The sequence below is a fragment of the Balaenoptera acutorostrata genome, chromosome 3, assembly GCF_949987535.1.
Source record: "Balaenoptera acutorostrata chromosome 3, mBalAcu1.1, whole genome shotgun sequence".
Taxonomy (NCBI): Eukaryota; Metazoa; Chordata; class Mammalia; order Artiodactyla; family Balaenopteridae; genus Balaenoptera; species Balaenoptera acutorostrata.
Genome location: NC_080066.1, coordinates 119,611,731 through 119,631,829, shown reverse-complemented (window position 1 = coordinate 119,631,829; position 20,099 = coordinate 119,611,731). Strand labels below are relative to the sequence as shown.

At 35.7% G+C, this 20,099-nt stretch overlaps 1 protein-coding gene across 1 annotated transcript in view; it reads right to left on the bottom strand.

Moving 5' to 3' along the window:
• Window positions 1–202: 202 nt before the first annotated feature.
• TTC6 (tetratricopeptide repeat domain 6) overlaps window positions 203–20,099 on the bottom strand; it is a 213,564-nt gene continuing 193,667 nt past the window's right edge. The window contains exons 26-31 of the mRNA XM_057543850.1: window positions 18,394–18,467; window positions 12,929–13,139; window positions 9,992–10,144; window positions 8,983–9,153; window positions 855–1,080; window positions 203–406 (exon numbers count right to left, since the gene is read on the bottom strand). Coding sequence (XP_057399833.1) covers window positions 270–406; window positions 855–1,080; window positions 8,983–9,153; window positions 9,992–10,144; window positions 12,929–13,139; window positions 18,394–18,467 — 972 coding nt within the window. The 3' untranslated portion in view covers window positions 203–269. The remainder of the gene's footprint in view (window positions 407–854; window positions 1,081–8,982; window positions 9,154–9,991; window positions 10,145–12,928; window positions 13,140–18,393; window positions 18,468–20,099) is intronic.

Sequence of the window (20,099 nt, the reverse complement as noted above, 5' to 3'; positions counted from 1 at the left end):
CTCTTGAGAAACATTCTCATTTAAATTCTACACCTTGTGAAGAAATTCAATTATTGAGTTGTTCCAAATCTGCAGAAAATGATCTGAAAGTTTTATAATTAATGTATAACAAAAAGGTGTTGCTAAAATGCATTAAAGAATTATATAAAAGACTAAACATAAAGGACAAAACAATGAAGATAGTGCAAACTTTTTTTAAAGCAACAAATACGTTTCAATTTCTGGAAGAACAGCTGTGTAAACTGCTACAGAATCCATGGTCTACGTAGTCATACCACTGAGGCACGTTCTTGAAGATCAAGGGCTTGGTTATAGTCAGCCACAGCTTCCTCAACCAGACCTATTTTACCACGAACTTCTGCTCTAAGATTATATACTAGAGCATCATTAGGTTTCAAAGACAGAGCTGTAAAAGAAAAAAATTTCAAGATATGTTTTATGCTAGCACTCAAAAAGCCTCATTTTTTTAAATAAAAATCTTATAATATAAGAACTTTAGTATTACCTACTTGAAAACATTTCCTCATATGTACCTAATTATTTAGTTAAATTTAAAACATTGAATCTTTCTAAGAAAATTAACTTGGGAAAACACAGTACAATGTCTTTTTTGAAAGGCTGGCAATGTTTATGTATGGTTTCCCTAATAATTTTCTATGTCTTAGCTTACCAATGCTGTAAGTTATTACATAAAGGAATCCATACTGATTACATTAAAGATATGATATATAAAACCATTAATTCTAATGTTAGTTTATCTAGGCAAATAGACCTGATGATTTTCTTCCTTTGTCATCTAAAAACAAACAAATCAGCCATTGTAATATTACTCAAAAAATTACAAAAAAATATACCTTTACTTAGGTCTTCTTCAGCTAGCTCATATTGCTTTAAACAACAGTAGAAGTATGCTCTGTTAAAATATACTGCAGCCCAAAATGGACAGCTTTCAACTACATATGCAAAGTCTTCTTTTGCTTCTTCATATCTCTTTAATACTGTATTTGCAATAGCTCGATTCATGGTAGCACATTCATTTTCTGGATCAAACTTTAAAGCCTTTGAGAAATAGTCACTAGCCTATAAAAATGTGAAGATAATGATAATCTGAATATATTTTAATTGGCAGCTATACAGCACCTTGAAACACTTTTAGTATAAAACTAAGGCCAGTGGCACACTGAGGAGATAGTGGAAGCATTTCATCCCAGATACAGATGATAAGGAGGTGCTAGCATTTGTAGAGAATGTAAAAGACAATAATAAAGCCAACCAATAGTTGGTCTGCTTTTTGTTATCACCATGTGTCAGCAGTTTTAGGCAGTGTCAGAGATAAAATACTCTCTGCTGAGGTGAAATGTTCCACTACCACCTCCCCCCCACCCACACACAAATCTCACATCCCTGTACAGCACTAGAAAAAAGTAAAATATAAGTTAGAAAAGAAGGTCACACAGGAGGATGAAATATAAGTTCGAAAATTAACATTTTTCATATAAAAGCAGAGTAAGGGCTAAAGAGAGAAGTGAATTTTGAAAATAAAGTTCTAAACCATACCAAAAAGAGATTAAAAACTCCGTTATACTATGAAAAGCTATAAGGAAGAAAGAGAGAAGATTAAAATCAGCTTGTCAAGAAGATCAAAAACTCTAGATGATTTACAACTCGTCATCAAGCTGGAAGGGACCCTCCAAAGTGTGGTCCATCGACTAGCTGTTGGGGTCTTGATTAACAGTAAGTTAGAAAATTTTAAAAAACAGGTCCTTCATCACCGATTAGACACCCTACTACTCAAGGTAGGAATCTCATCTCTAACTCTGTGATGGATGGAAAATGTGCCTCCTACTTTAAAACTTCCCTAAAGGAAAAGTCATTTTTAACAATACGGCTTGCTGTCTCCAATTCCTTACCACTCGACTTTTCCCCAGTACAGCACAGTCTGGGTTCTATCTACCTCCCCCTAGCCCGTGAGGTCTGCTTTTGCTAAGGCTGAAGATGTCGTCAAGCCCAGTAGGCATTTTCTAGTCCTTTCTTTCCATGGCATTTCTGTGGCACAGATGCTCTTGGTCTCTCCTTCCCTCTTAAAACTCTCTCTGTCCTTGAGACAGGGTGTCTCCCTAGTTTTTCCCCTACCTCTCTGATCATTTTCTATCAGTCTTCTTCATGGAACTATTTTTCTCCATGTTTCCCAGGGATGTGTCCTCAGTTCATTTCCATTGTGGGTGAAGTGAAACATTGAGAGCATGGTGGCCAGGAGCCCAGAGCATGGGGCCAGATTTCTAGGTTCAAACTCTGGTTCCACCACTTATTAGCTCTATGTCCTTGGGTGAGTAACTAAAACACTCTGACTCGATTTTTCTCGTCTATAAAAGGGAGGCAACAAATCGAACCCTAATTTCAGTGCTGCTATGAGGATTAAGTGAGCTGACAGGTAAAGTACTGAGAACAATATGCAGAATATATTAAGGACTCAGTCAATTATTATTGATACATCATTTTTTTTTGCCAGTGTCTACAAATGGAGAGACTTCATAGCCCTCAGGTAATACTCCATGAATTTTACTGCCTGAGACGTTTGAGAAGGAATTAGATCAAGATTGTGTAACCCATCTCATCCCAGAATGGGAGCTATTCTATGCTGTAGTTAAGTGCAATTTAAGGATCCCTTAAGATGGCAGCAGAATTGACATCCCTCTGTGAAGAGCTTAAATTAAAGAGAATTCACTCCTGAACAGGAGGCTGGACTCACAGTCATTATAAATGAGGCAAGGGAATGATTCGAAGCAGAGCCAAGACTTCCTTCAAAAATTAATTTGTTTCACTTTAATTCACCAGTAAATGATCAATAAAGGTTACACAATTCTACATCACAAAAGCATGACTTGCAATCAGGTAGAAGCAAATGCCTACCTCAGCTAAAATAAATGAACTTAGTAAAACACAATAGTATGGTTAACTTTGAACAATGTAACTTTCTATTACAGCTTTGAAAACATATTACTTAGAAAATGAAAGCCTATAAATTTAATGAGGTTACTTGAAGAACAGGAGTATTAACTATGAAGTAGTTAGAGGCCAAAGACGCCTACCACAATAGATGGCCTTGATTTAACAATTGGTCTAATGCCCTCATATCTGTAATTAATTAGAAAGCAGATCCAGGTATTTTTTAAAAGTCACCTGTAATTCATGACACATGCATGTAGCTCATCCAATTGTGGTTTAAAACCATTAAGTCACTAACCAACCATAAAAGAAGCCAGAACACATACATGTTTTAACCCTTTAGAGATTATCTGGTCTGTTGAGGGACCCTTCCTCCTGGCCCTAAATCTTCTTTCCATACATCAGAAACAAAGGGGGACGGGGAGGATGGACCGGAAATAGAAGAATTTGCTCCACAAAGAAGCATAGAGCACACCAAAATAGCTGAATAACTACTCTCAAAGTCTGCTTGTCTCTGAAGGGAGCACATACTGCAAAGCCCGAGTATCCAGTATATCAAGACAGAGAACGGAATACATTTTAGATCAAATATTTGCCCAGCTGATGTGTCCCCAGCTTGGAGGTGAAAGAGCCATACTTAAAAAAAAAAAAAGAAAAAATCAAAGATCAAACTACACTTTAGATCTAACCAAATAGTTTTATACATGATGTCCATAGAGTGATTAAGGACAAATAAGTTTAAATGTGAGGGTCTCCCTCTCATGTGGACCTTAAACACTGATAGAAACAGAAAATTGCCCTGGGCACTGTGTTTGTCTAATGCTCGTTAACTAACTCTACAATGCAGAGAAACAGTGCCAAGACCCAGCCAGAGAGTGGTCTGAGCTTGAGGAAGTTTAAGGCAACTGACCCTGGCCTGTCAGCCTAGGAAAACATTAGCCTCCCAGCTGTCTGAGGTCTGAGCTATGACAATCTCATTCATGCCTTATATAATAATACCTTTGATAATTCTCTGTCCCAGCAGCTAGCTTCACCACTGAGGTCAACCAGCCTCATCACAGGGGTCAGCAAGCTAACTGATCTAACTCGGGAAACAGCTAAACTAAGGCAATGGCAGTAGAAATAGAACGGAAAGAGCATATCTGAGAAAAAACTAAGAAGGAAATTTGACAGGATTAGATGACTGATTAGATGAAGAAGTTGAGGAAGAGAAAGTTACAACTGATGCTAATATTTTTACTCAGGTGACTCCATGGAATGACATCTTGAATTGAGACAGGGTTTATCCGAAGAAGAGCTGGACGGGGCATAGAGGATAGAGAGATGAATTCAGTTTTGGCTCTCATGCACTTGTAAAACATCCAGTTTTAGCAACTGGTGATAAATATGGGTTAGGAGCTCAGAAGAAAGGTGGAGGCTGGCATGTAGTATAAGCCATGGTTATAGATGGGCTTTCTGAGTAAGGAAATATGGAGAGAAGAGAAAGCAGTGTGATTCCTGGCACTAAAGAGCTTAATTGGAATGAGGAGATAAGAGACTAACACACAGAAACAATTGTGGAGTGACAGGAAGCCGTACTGAATCTGTATAGAAATAATTATACACAAAGCAGTACGGAGTCAAGATCTCACTTTAAATTTAACCACAACCTCAAGTGAGAACTTGAAGTTGTCTGGTGGTTCTACTATACTTCCCTAGAACATTCACCCTACCGCTCTCTAAAACAATTATTTCACATTTTCTCTTTTCTCTTCAAAACTCCTAGCCATACTCTCCCCCTTTTTACCTGTTCACCCTCACTCTTAACTGGTAACTGGTACTCCTATTCCATGGAAAAAATGTAATCATTTAAGAGAAATACCTACTATCAAAATCTACCTATCTGCAGCCAGCTGTGCCCCAACTCTCTGCCTTCCCTCATGACATAATGGATAGTGTGTCCTGCTCCCTTCAAAGGCCACCCCTGGAACTTCCAAACTTTAGCCCCATCAAATCCTCAAAGATTTTGATCCTAATTATCCTTGCCACTCTGCCCTGCACCAACAATTTCTCCCTTTCTACTAGATCCTTTCATTAACACAGGAGCATGAATCAGCATCCCTCATATTTTAAAAAATTAAAAATACGAACACCTCACTCCACTCTAGCCACCACCCCCATTTCACTACTTCTCTTCACAGAAGAATTTCTTCAACTACTTGAACTGTCTCTAATTCTTCACTTCACATTTTCTCCACAACCCTTTCCGCTCAAGGCTCTGATGCCACTGCGACTCCAACAATGTTCTTGCCAAAGTCATCAATGACTTTCTCCATTCTCCCCTTCCTTGACTTCTCAGCAGCATTTGACACAGGACACATTTCCCTTCTTAAAGTACTTTATTCTTGAGGTGATATCATGCTCTCCTGCTTTCCTTCCCAACATCCTGACTGGATACTCCCCACTCGGTCTACACTCTGGAGTCTCCTTTCTGCTTCACTTCTAAACATTGGTATTGCCCCAGGGCTTGCTCCTTAAACCCTTTCTCTCCATCTATACTCTCCACCCAGGTAATCTCATATAGTCCCACACAGTATGCTAGTACTGATATAATGACGCTTAAATAAGATGGTATTAGATGTTTGTCACTACTAATATTGTTTATTTTCTATTTCTTCCTCCAGTAAAACGTAAGCTACAACATAAAAGAAGTCTTCCTTATCTTGTTTAGCTCTGTATCCTCAGGGTCTTAATTCCTAGCACATGGCAGGTACATTATAAATACAAGGAGATTGAAAGAATGAAGAACTAAGTAGAATCAGGAAATATCTGCTCAGCTTTTCCAGCAAACTACAGACAAGGACTTTAGCCTCTTGGTAGATAAAGGTGCCCCAAAGATCATTTTTAAGGGGTATGGTGACAGTATCGGGTGTTAGAGGAGAACACAGAGGTTACAGATCTCAGAAAATGCAAGCAATAAAAACAACTTTTTTAAATGAGTATGTTATCTTAGAAGCAAGGACTGTGAAAAGTTCTGAGAAACAGAGAGCTTGTGGTAGAAGCCTTCCCAAACCAGGCTAGGCTAGAAAGGACATACTGTAAAGTCCTTTGCAATAGCATCAGTGGTAGCTCAACTCGGAAAGTTACCAGGGCCTATCACCCTATCTCTCACAAGAAAATCTGCTATTAGTCCAGGAAAAAAAAAAATTATCTCATTCAAATATAAGGAACAGAAAAGTAATTTGCCTGCCTTCATTGTAAAACATAAAGATAAAAAAGTAAGAGCTTAATTTTTGGAAAGATCATAAAAACTGACCGGAAAAAAAGTATTCCTACAATGTAGATAAAAATTATAATGTAACATTATAAAATAAACTAGAAAAAAATTGTTAAGGAAGAAACTGCATTTAAGAAATAAATAAATAAATAATAAAGGATCTTAGAAAAAGAGGTGGCCAGGAAGATATGTCACGGAAATGGGACAGAACTAAAAAAAAAGTTTTAAAGAAACCTGAATCATAAGGTCAACAAGGGAATAATAGAAAACACAGTAAAAATTTAGGAGATGCAAAAGAAAATGAAACAGATATTAAAAGATAAAAAACATTTGAAAAAAATAATTGGCATATAGGAGTCAAAAGACATCCTATTTATAATCATTGGTATTCATCCCCAATGAAGAAAATCAAAACAATGAAACAGAGAAAAATATTTACACTGAATTCAACAAAGATTTTCTGAAATCTACATATTGAAAATGCGCACTCTCTACTTGATAACTTTGACCCCAAAAGCTTAACTCTAACACATACTTTTTTTTAAGTAAAAAAACTTTTCACTTAAAATAAATAAATAAATAAAATTAAATAAAATAAAAACTTTGGTTATCCTGACAAAAAGAAGTCACCAATAATGAAAATCAGGTTTGCATCAGGCTTTTGACACCAACATATGCAACACCAAAAAAATAGTGAAACAACACTTACAAAACACTCAAGGAAAGAAAAAATGAGTCAAGGACTCTAAACCCAGACATGCTGTCGTAAGATATAAAGGCTTCAGGCTAACAGCTGTGAACATGAAACAATTCAAGGAATATTGTTCTCGTGAACCCTTTCTCAGGACTCTACTAGAAGACTACTTTCAGACCACCAAGAAATGATTGGTTAGGAGGGAAACTTTGGCAAAAAGCCTGGTGATGAGAATTAAATATATTTAACTGAAGAACTAAGACTAAACGTGAAATAAAGGTAACAAAATAGTATGCAAATATTAAATACTCTGGCAGTGTAGGAATAACGAAAACACAACAAAATGGAAGAATACAGAGAGAGTGGAAAGCAAGCTGACAGAACAAGCTCAAGCATATTTAAGGATATAAATATAAACATTTTTCAAAAGAGTATACTATTAACTAAAATTGACTAATAGATGAGAGGGAGAAATAAGGGAGGAAGAGATTAAAGGGTCATTTTATTGTTCTTCATAGTAGAGAACTAAAGAAATAAGGAAGTAAGGGTACAAAGGTATTTTTATAAAGGTCATCACTAAAGCAAACTGTAAACCTTCCTAAATATTAGAAAAATTCTGAAATTTTTAAATAAAACAGACCACAGAATAAAATATTTTAAATACATGTAAACAGAAAATATGATATAAAATAACAGAACTAAGACCAAACATATTGACCATGCCAAAATGTCAATGGGATATAACCCACCTATTAAATGATAAATATTTTCAAATTGTCATCTAAACCAAAATCCAGCTCTATGCTGTATAAACGAGACACAGCTAAAACGAAAGATTCTAAACACTGAAAATAAAAGGAAGGACAAAGGACTATCAGGCAAAAGCAAACCAAATGAAATCAGAGGTCAGGATCTTCACATCAGATAAAGGAGAATTTATTCCAAAGAGAAACAAAGGAAAGCATTTGTAATGCTGAAGACTACAATTCACAATGCATATGTAATATGTATGAACATCTATACATGAAATAGCAGCAATTTTCATAAAGCAGAAATTACAAGAGATGTAAAGAAAACTATATAGGGCCACACTAATTATAGGATACTTGAATAAACCTTTCTCTGTCCAAGATAAACCAAATTAAAAAAAAAAAAAGTATGGATATAGACTAATTATACTCAAATATTAGAAAATATAAAAGCCCTTCCTCCTGAACATTTTAAGTGCCCTATTAATTTATTCTATAGTCAAAGGAGAAATAAACTTTCAAGTGCAATGTTTTGGGAAAACAAAAATAAAAACATTAAAGACCAAAATACAAGGGATACTGCTGAAAACAGTACTTGGGGAAAAGGCATAACCTTAACAATTTATCACAATATAAATGAAAGGGTGACAATAAATGAATTAAGCTTCTGACTCAAAAAGACAGACAAAGAACAAAATACAATTGAAGATAAAGAACAAAAGAGTAAATATAGATTTAAAAAAACACAAAAAATAGCGTTTGAGTCATGCAATGCATTACAGTTCAAATAAAATAAATTCAAAATATAAAAAATATCATCTAATAACCCAGCACTTTCATTTCAGCCGTTATGAATTGAGGTCCAAAAAGATTTAGTTGTCATGAAAACCAGAACTAACAGACATATCTCCTTACTCCAGTCAAGTGCTCATGTGACTGAAACTTAGAAAAGGTAGAAATTAAGACGAGTTAGATAATCACATCGTGAAAGAGAGTCTGGAAGGAAGTCTGAGATTTGGCTAAGTGGGGGCAAAGAGCAGAGGATTCCAGGCTGGAAGCTGGTGACAATGGATAGCAAGGCGACTGCCGGCACTCAGAGAAGTCCAAAACAATGTTTACTGGACGAGTGCTGAGTGGCTGATGATAATGAGGAGAAAAAATCCATAGAGGTGTAAACATTTAATAAATAATTATAAACATTTTTATGAAAGAGAAAAAAATTTTTGAAGAGCTAATGAACAAATTAGCCTGACATATAAGGATTGCATTTTGAAACTATATGTAGCAGAGAAAGCATTTACGGTCAAAAAGAAAATGTTAAGGAAAATTCACATTACCTGGGAAAACTGCCTGTGGTGAAAGTAGATATTTCCTGCATTAAAGTAAGCCAGCGAGTACGTGGGGTTTAGAGAAATTGCTGCTTGATAGTCTCTCATTGCGTTCTGTTGTTGACCCATAAACTCATGAATCACACCGCGATTTGTTAGGAATTCTGCTCTAGTATTGATCTGCAATATAATAGTATGAGTATTTAGCATCTGGGAATAGTACTTATCTCCAATTTCATGTCTGCAAAAATGGACGTTATGAAATCTCTTTGTGGGAAACTAGTAATTTTACAGGGCAGGTGAAACCCCATTAGAGCAAATATTTTGAGAAACAACTCCAAATGAAGTTGGTTCAGTGTCAACACTTTGTTGATTTGGTTGCAATAAAACAAATAATATTAGTGCTCTACTCAGTTCCTTTCCAAAGAATAGATGCAAGGGGGAAAAAGCTCATCTCTTTAGCTCTGTTAAGCTGGAGAAGAAATTAAATAGTTAACATGTTTATTTGTCCTATGTAGTAGCAATTATCTTTCAGGTCTTTCCTTTTTCTCATCTCAAAGATTACAACATCTACCTAAATTTACAGAAAAAGAATCCGAAATCTAGAAGAAAAAAGGCAGATTTTCTGTCACTGCATTTTTTATTTGCCATTTCACTACAGAAGAAGCTGGGGATTTACACTATTCTTTCTTGAGTTCCTTCAAACCCAGAACGTTATTTTATTTTTTGCATTCATTTTTTATTACACAATAATACTGATGTATCATGAAACTATACATTTGCATTTACTGAGAGGAATCAACATTTATTAGGGATTTGTTTTTAAATTTTTTAAATGCATTAGGTTATAAAACTGGTAAGCTATAATAACTCTTTAGGAATCTCCTGGGGAAAAAATACAAATATTATTTTCTCTACAAGTCACTTTTAGAAAGCAACAGAGAACTTCTTATTTGATCTTATTCACTGATGATGTTAATTTAATGCTAATGATAATATAATCTGAGTGGATTTTTACCTTTATGGCAGCATTTATATCCTGAATTGCAGCAAAATTATCACCCATCTGAAGAGAGACCACAGCTCTTCCTTCATAGGCTAGGTAGCTCTTCGGATCAACTTCTATGGCAATGGTAAAGTGGTTCCAAGCTTTCTGGAATTTTCCTTGGGCCTAAAATAATTTTCCATTTACACCAAGTAGGAAATTGTCCATATCATGACAAATGTTTATGATTCTAACTTAATCAAATAAAGCCTTTAGTAAGGGTATATTTATATTATGCTTAATCTAAGATATTTTAAACAAGGAAGTAGGCTGTACTGTGAGTGCATTCAATTGATTGATTACCTCTGAGCATTTATGCTGAAATTTTAATTAACTGAAATAAATCTAATTGTCAGAGTCATCTCTTATACCAGTCTTGAACAACATAAAATCTTGACCACGACGGGAAACACCAATGCTTCTGACAATCACCACAAATTTTACATTGAGCTCTGCACACACAGGCAGGAATTGTCTATTTGCTTGGCATTGAATCTCCAGTTAAACATACTATACATAATAAAATAAATATGTGTTGAATAAGTAAATGAATAAACTAATGGTGTAAAACCTATTTGATAAATTGTACCAGCATCACACATTCCATGAAAACTGCATGCAAATCTACCAAGCAGGTGTTTATACCAACCTTAGCGCCAACTGGAAGAAAAGAAAGAAGGTTAGGAGAGGACACTTAACAGAATGATGTCAGAGTATTTCCTAGAGAAGGCCATTTGGCAACTAAATACCTCATCACAGGAAGGCAGTGAGTTGATAAATTCAGCACAGTCCAGGGACTGTCCTTTATTCCTGTGGGTTCAAAATCCCAACTTGCCAGAGCCTCAGAAGCGGACTCTCACATAAACCAAGCAAAGCCCAGTGACTCTTGCATAAAACTAACACGAAATATAACTAATAAGTTAACTAGACATTGTTCTTTAACCAGTAAAGCTTCTCCCTCACAGTAAATTATGTGGAAACCAACATCGTCACCACATGTTCATTTGATAAACAAGGAACTGAACTTGTCTGTTCCTGACAACAATTGTTTTGCTCACTTCCATAACTCTAGTGCTAGGCACATAGTAGGGGAATCTGTTTCATATTTGTCCACAAATGGTCACTCTTTCCCAAAACAGGATTTGATGGGCCTAACTCTCCTTTTTCAGTCCTTCCTTTCCTGATTCAAGTCTTCCTCACACTAATGTGTTTTTCAATCCTCCTTCAGGTTGATATATATCAGTGAGATCTTCATAAAACACAAATCTGATGTCATTGCTCTGGTGAGTGACATTCACATTTTTAACTGAGCTGGACCAGTTAAAAAGACCTTCACCTCCAGTCATTACTCAATTCAGTCTCATCCCATACCACTCTCCCCTTGTCCATAACATTCCATCCCCTTGAGCCCTCTGTCTCTTTCTCACAAGACTTAATAATGGGCTGTTCCCTCTCTCCGGAACACCTTGTTCTAAGCCCTAACTCCTAGTCCTAATTACTAGTCTTTCACACCTCAGTTTAAATGTTAATTTCTCAAAAAGCCTTCCCTCACCCCTAAAATGAAGCTAGGTTCCCTTGTTACAAGTTGTCCTAAAACCCATCCTTTTTCTTTGTTGCACTTATCCTGAATAGAATTAAATAATTATTAATAAGACTGCTTGGTGCTTATCTCTCCAGTAGGTAGTAAACTCTACAAGAAGAACCAGTGTATTTTGGGCACTGCTGTATCACTAGGCCTAGATCAGCTCCTGTCCTATACTAGGTGCTCAGTAAATCCTTGTTGAATGCAATGAATGATGCTGTTAACACATTTCTTTTGATTGCAGTAAATTCTAGCTGTTTTAGGAGTCACCCTGTCTCTAAATTGACTTTGCAAATTTCTACTGTGATCAAATAAGGGCTAATTTTATGTTTAACACTCAGAAGGCAACCTTACTTCCCTTATTAATCAGTTCTTGGGCATACCTCACTATAACCAAACCCACAACCACCTCCAATATTATTAATCTTACTTTTAAGTAAGTAAGTAAGTGAATAATCAATATTATTCACTTACTTTTAAATGAAAAAAAAATCAACTTTAATGACAGATTATTAATAGGAATTTCTGCAAATTACCGTATTTTAAACATACTTTGGACCACTGTTTAAATTTTTTAATATTAAAAGGGATAAAAAGATTATTCCTTTCCTTTTCATGGAAAATATAACACATCTAGCACTTTATTCCACGAATACCACTACATCTTTTGTTAGCGCAAATAGCTCGGTGAGTGCATGGGTCAGGTCAGAGTGTCCCAGAGATCACTCAGAGACCTGCTTGACAACACAACAGAGCAACACCCTTCCAACTTGCTGGAAGGACAAATGCCTGGTCTCTTGCCTTCCGGTATGTTCTAATTCACTGCCATGTGGAAGATGACCTGAATTCAGAAATCCCTATACAGTGGTTGTCTGATCCATCGCATAGATCATACATTGTTTATTCCCTTTAGCTTTTCACTAATTTAATAGGCCAAAACCTATGGAGCCCAGGTATAAGCTAGTGAAACAAATTTTAGCCAGGTTCTTATATGTGAAACTCATCAGGCAAGTCTTAAAAGTTGTCTATAAGTGTGGTAGGTATAAGGGGGTGAGGTAGAAAGGGGTGCAGGCGTTAAGGAAACTCAAGTTCAGAAGATCCTCATCTCACTATCACACCAGGTCCCTGGGTATGCTCTCCAGGCAGGCTCCCTGTAACTCACCAAACCCCTGCTTCTCACTGCTGCTCTGAATACAAATAAGAAAAGAAAGGTAAAATGTTCATAGCCAAAGAAATATCATGTATCCCCATCACCACTAAAAGGCCAAATATACTCTTTTTCTTGTCCAAAGGTGCTTTCGTGGTAAAATGTTGTTATACAATATTACCTGCAAATTATAGCCTAAACAAATTCTGGCTTTTGTACAGACTGGATTAAAATGCAGTGCTTTCAGAAAGTCCTTCTGTGCTTGTTTGATGGCCTCATCATGTCCATATTCCGTGTAAGAATTTCCCCGTCCAATGTAAGCATCCAGAAAACATGGATCAATTTTAACAGCCCAGGTAAAGAAATTGACAGCTTCTTCAAACTCTTTATTTCTGAAAATAAATTAAAATATTGATGCTTTCTGGTGAATAATCTAACTGCTTTCCTGTATATAACCTCTTCATAAAGAAATGCATTGACCTTAAAAAAACTTAATTTTTATTATTTTTTATAATCATAAGAACTAATTGTGTAAGTTCATATGACCTAAGGAAGCCTGATGGATTCTTTAAAGATATTGGTAAAAGGAAAGAGGGGAGGTAAGAGACATTTTTATAGCAGAATATGCTGGGATGACATGCTAGAGTTCTTTTTCAGAATTATAAAAATCTGAATGGCATTCTTGAACCTGTTTTTAACAGTTATCAGTGGCCAGTATAGAAAAATATATGCTATTATTGATAAAATACACTATTTAAATCAGATTAAAATAAATTCATTGTTATTTATTTAATATGTCCTTTATAATGAAAGGAGCTGAATTTTTATCACATGGGAGTTCTTACTTCAGATCTTCTATAAAGGCAGCCCATCTCATTTTGGACACCAAGAGAGGAGGGGAGAAAAAGAAGTAAAATGCATTTTATTTATTAACTTGTGAATATATGTGACTAAATGATAACTCTGTCTCTCTATCTTCCTTAATTAGTCTCCTATGGTGAAGAGAGGGTTGTTGAAGGAATCGAATATTCCCATGTCCATGGGTATATAAAGTCACTTTTCCACTTCACATGCATATCTAATAATTATTTTTAATCTCAATTAATATGGAGAGTCTAGAATTTTTTTTAATAGAATGAAGGCACTAACACTGAATAACTGCTTACTTACCAGGTACTGTGCTAAGTGCTTTACATATGTGATTTTACTTAATCCTTCTAACATTTCTGTAAGCTTGTTATAACTTTTTATATTTTATAGATTAAAAGAATATCATGGCTCAGAAAAGTTTGCACATAGTAAATAGCATGCTAAGATTGCACAGAGTAAATATCTGGGACTTAAACTCAGGTGAGCCAGACTCCAAAATCCATGCTTTCCCACAGTCATCTCTACCCACATTCTTCACCTTTAACATACTTGTAGTTGGTGCACAAGAGCCAGTGAGCTGATATCTCAACAGTGTAGTCAGAAGAAAGCCTTGGAGTTCAAACCTAAGCCCGAACATACAAATTAATAGTAATTTTTCAAAATTGTTAGACGGATCAAATGACAGCATGTGAAAAACCCTTAGCACAGAGACCCTCACCCAATAGAGATTATTATCTTCCTTCCATTCTTTTCATTACTTCTCAAAAAATTTTCAAATTTTTATGAGATGCATCATTACTTTGCTACCTTTTCCTTTGTAAAATACATGGAACCCAGGGTAACTATTCTAGAAACTATCATCTCTTAGATATTACTCAGCATTATCTTTTAAAATACTGTTTCCCAAACCTCAGCCCCTCTTTTGTGACAGTTGCCCTATGTTCAACCTACACTATCATTTACTTAGTATTTTTCTTTAAGTCAAGTCACTCTTTTACTTAAGTAAATCTATTTTTTTAAATAACTTAATTTCAATACCACAAATACAAAATCAGTGTCTCATGCCATAAACAGAAGGCAACCATGAAAATAAATAAATATTGGAGTTGGATAGTGTAGTCTGCAGAAAACTAAACCTGAGAGCTGTACCATCTATTACAAAGTGTGGGAAAGATGTTAAAGACTAACTCTTAGCTGACACCTTCTCCTTGAAGTATTCAGAAGGTTTGAGAAAGAATTCACTTTGAAACTGAAAAACAATTCAGCTTCTCATAATGTGATTCAATATATTTTTAATGCTTGTGCACACCATGAAAAATAATGGAGTTACTCATGATATTTGCTCCATGTTTTGGCAAACACTACCCAAAAGCATTCACCAAGTACTGTGTCAGAAGATCACACAAGAATCAACAGTGAAGCACCAGGAAAGCCTGGCCTCTGACGATACAAACAGGGGAAGGTTAACATTCACATACGTGAGCCAACTAGTATCTTCTGAGTTCACTCTGTGGATTCTCACTAAGAAAACATGGGCTCCCTTCCCTCAAGCAGTTTACAATGAAACTATCCTCCTCCTTCCTGATAACTGGCACTATTTGAGAAGTAAAAGTTCACTGAACATAAGGTCACAATGCTTGTAGCCACTTTCTCACTGTATTACAGAAAAAATTCTAGCATAAATAACAGATTTTTTATCAAGAATAATTACACAGTAGTATTCCTGTATAAAATGCATTTAAGTTGATAGGTTTTGTTATGCTCCGTATTTCTATCTATGGATAGTGAACTACTTACTTATGATGCATACCTATGGTGACCATGTAAACTGAAGTTTACAGGGTAACCCCAGCTCTCTCATATTTTTCCCACAAAACATTGAAATGCTTCTGGTATATTTACATCCAAATTGTATCATACACATTGCACCCCTCTTACCCAGAGGGAGATTTAAAATCCTTGTGAGTACATATGCCGATATATGGTTTATAAAACATAATCTCACCCTTCGAAGAGTCTAACCAATTTAAAAAGAAAAAGAATAAGCAATGAATTGAAGCTATTTTTCTATACATATCTAGTTACCAGCACTAATGTTTAACGAACATCTAGTCTGTTCTGACTTAGTAAATAATCATTAAACCTTAAACCTGGAAACGGATCCCGAAAGCTACCTAGCAAGCTCTTCAAAGCTGATGATAACTAAAAATCAAGTCCAGAGGAGGTGAGAGAGCCAAAGCCAGAGACTCCCAGCCCCCTCCACCACTAGAAAAAAAAGAAAAACTCCATAGACACAGCAACTTCATTTTTCTGAAGATGTGTGTATCACACAGTGCCCTGCAGGTTGGAGCGCCTGTTAAATAATCACATGGCAGTTAGACAATGAAAAAATGTGGCAGTGTCTCTTATATCAGGATACAGGTTCACTGGCACATAAATTGTTAAACATCAATTACACAAATATAAAAGTATATGAAATTAGTTTTTCTAAAACAAAAAGTGTGTGTATAAATCTAAAATAACGTGATCACTGACGGAAGGTGCATGCCTCTCATTATGGTGTCTATTAACTAAGAATCGTGTGCTCAGCTTGCAGGCTAGGCCACGGACACCAAGGCCCACCTCATTTTCCAAATTAATCACATAGGTGACCAGATGTGCCCTACTGAGTTGTACAAATAAATCATAAATACCTCCCAAAACTAAAGAATGTGGCTTGCAGAGTCGAAGATTCAGAAATATTTTATGCAAATATAAGAATGGTAAAATAAATGTGCTGAAGTAAAAAATGGACAGAATATGTAACTCTGAGCCACCAGGCTCTCCCTCTGTGACATTTTTTTTTTAATCTTAAGGTAGCTTTCTCAAAGAGATCTAAAAATTAACTCTACCTTAACACTCTTAGTGACCAAATTGGGCAACAAGTAGGATATTCAGCCTAAGGAATGTTGTCTCCTAGCAACCACAAGAGTGAGAACCAGAGATATACAAAGGCACACTTCAAAAGTCTGCAACCCCACGAGTTCAAAGATCAAAGCCCTAAAATTTAAAGATTTATTACTTTTCAAAAATTTTCCAAATGGGAGAATTTTACTTTCTCCACTATAAGACGCCAATAGTGAATCTCATTATTTACAAACCATGCTGCTGTAGTAATAAGTTATAGCTCACCTTGAAAAGCAAAAATATTTTTCCTGAAATAAATGTAACCAATCACTAAACATTCCTTATTGTTAAATTCAGTAAAACTGTTAAAACACATGGAATTGGGACTATGAGTTATCAGAGCTTTACTGTTGATTTAAATTCTACTTTTATTAAAGAACAATAGAGATTCTAGCAGGATGATGAAAGGTGGTTGTTTGGAATTGCAAAGCAGTATCAGCTTAAGGAGGCTCCGCCATATATACCCAGTGATTACATTTCATAAAAGAGATCAGGAACTGACACACAGAGAAATTTACTGACTCTAATAGTTGCAAAACATCGGAATGAGGTTGAGAAAAATTTTGGTGTCTATTTTTAGATTTAAGAGAATTCAATGACCTCAGACATTTTTGGCCTGCACTCGCCTACCAAAACAAACACATCAGTCATCGTTATTCCATTTCTTTTTAAGAATGACAATTACTTAAAAAGATGAATTGTACAAAGGTTGCTGGATGAAAATAGACAATGGTGTGACTGTGTTTTGCTGTCTGTATAAAATTAAAGGTCCGAGACCAGTTTAGGCCTTTTAACCAAAAACGCCTTCACAAGTTCCAGTTATTATACTACTATGTTCATAGAATGTTAAAAATCTAATTCTCATAGGGAAATGTACCTGTACTAGCTATGTCCTAAAAGGGGAAAAAAAGAATTTCAATTTCCTAAATAATTCAAACTATGTTTCATTGTCTAGATTGTATATTTACACAGCCTAGTCTACTATCCTAATCTCCTCATCCAATTAACTGCTATGGTTTCTCTCATGAAAAATAATGCTGTAAACTATTACTTAACCAAATACACTTTATTTCACATTAAAATACTCATGGGCTGCATTTCTATGCATTTAAAAGCAAAGTGTTTAGAAATTAATTTTTAGATGTCAAATGTATGTGTAGAAATGTAAGTATTATAGTTAGCAAAATCAATCTACTATACTCTAATATTATCTCAGAGTAAATTTTAAACTGATCTTCTTCTGTATTTTAGCCTCATATAACTGTTCTTTTCTCCCCTCTATAACTTACTTATTTTTACAATAATACCAGAAACAGGTAATAATGTTTTAAGTAATATATTTTTTGTAGACTTTATTATACCTTGTAGATATTTACTGGTATTATTTTACTCATTTTTAGATTTAGAAATGCTTTCTAAATGTAAAATTTTCTTGGAAATATAATATTTTTCTAAATCAACCTCTCTTCCAAGAAACAGGCTTTTTAAAAGTTAGTTCCATTTTATGAACAAAGTTAATAACTTTATTTTATTCTTAGATATTTCAAGTTATGCATGATTTCATTCTGTGTATTACCAAGGTCCTTTCCAATAAATGGGCTTGAATCAGATGGATACCCGCAACGCTATGATGCGGGTATTTACTTGCTGACTTGGCTAAAATAGTTTATTAGTAGGTAGAAGAGTGCTGATACAAGGATTCTTTGTGCCTCTCTCCATTTTTGTACTCTGTCACTTTCACAATATTCTCCTCTGTTTCTTCTATTCTATTATAATTATAAATCTGATGGTCTCACTTGCTCTCACTTCAACATAAATTGCACCCCATACCTGTGATAGCATATGGCAGTAGCTTGACAAAGGCTCACATTAGTCTTGCTTATCAGTGCAGCTTGTTTAAAATCCTGAAACAGTTTTACAAATTTTTGTTAATTTTACAGCATTATATTTTGTGCTTTCTTAAACTTCCTTCTAACATTGATTCTACCGTGAATAAAATTTACACAAGCATTAAAATATACATCTTCTTAAAACCCTTATTTTTTCCTTTTAGTATCACATGTAGAGCGAGAACAGATGGAGCAGAGGAAACCCATAACCAAAAACTCACTCAGAATCTTGCGCTACTGTTCACTTTTCCTGTGATTTTGCCTGGTATTATAACGAGGTATCAGGTTTACTTTCTTTTTATTGTTTTTTCCCAATGAACACCAGAGACTTCCCTATCCAGACAGAGGTAGAAATTTACCTGCAGAGAACCTTATGATTATAGGACAAACAGGCACTCAGGCCCAGGGAAAGGGCATAACTGAGCCTCTATGTGGATTAACTAAAGCAGCTGCTACCTCTGGAACCCACACTTCTAGGGGAAAATGTGTCATTTTATCCAGAGATCCTAGAGGCCTCCCAAGAGGGAGCAATGGAAACGTTAACCACAAGATTTGAAGTCAGGGCAGTCAGCTGGGGTGGACCTGAATGGCACTGGGGAAGAGGTTAAGAGAACTAAAAGTGCTAAGTCTGCCAGAGATCCTGCCGCTGTGGCACAAGAGACACAGTGTCTGAAGCTCCTTAGCTTTTCAAAGCCCTACATCAACAACTGAAACCTGAAGCAAAATAAGAACACCACTAAACTGAAATAAATAAAATATCTAAATATCTACATATCAAAAGATCATGTCAACTGCAATGAGATATATATGTGTATTTGTGTGTGTACACATATACAAAAATTATGTGAGATTGATTTCAATGTTTGCCATAAAATGGGAAGGAACCTTCCGAAAGTAAGAGTTCAAAGCCTATGAAGGAATAAAAATGGCTCTGTTTTTTCCCAGAGGACTGCTTCAGCAAGAATCTTCTTGGGCAGTTTTGGTTGTGAGCTCACTTGACCAAGCTAGGCTGTGGAGAGTACTCTATCGTCCCCTGGAGTGACTAAAGGAAACCCTTCCAGACTCCTTTCTCATTTCCAGGAGGCTGGGATGTGGGCATTCTACAATCTTAAAGGGCAAGTGTCAGAGTTCTGGTTTCTACCCAACAAGGGAGGACCCAACCATAATGACAGTCTCCCTCCTCCCTCTCCTCCTCCATCCCCTTCCCCTCCCCCTCATCCTTCCACAAATCTTCCTTGGCTGTACTAGAGAGAGGAAGATGGCTGTTTTATGGGGGTAGAATAAGTTTTCTGCTAATACTGGGGGTGGAAGACGGAGCAGTACGGTCAAACTGAGCACTCTTGGATCCTACTGGAGGAGAAGGGTATTAGTCACAGACCCATCTGAGAATATGGACTCCCCACTTAGACTCCCAGCATATTTTGATACTAAATGGAATTATTTGGAAGAAAATAAGAAATTTATTGTCTAATCAAATATGCTACCAGATAACTCCCCTAAGAGAATTTTTTTTTTCTGAAATGGGGGCAAACTTACAGTGTAACTGAGATTTATTACAAACATTCCCATTAACTTTGGGAGTTATGAGGAGTGACCACAAACTTAAAAGGCTGAGAATACCAAGTTTAGTTTTATAATCACATAAAA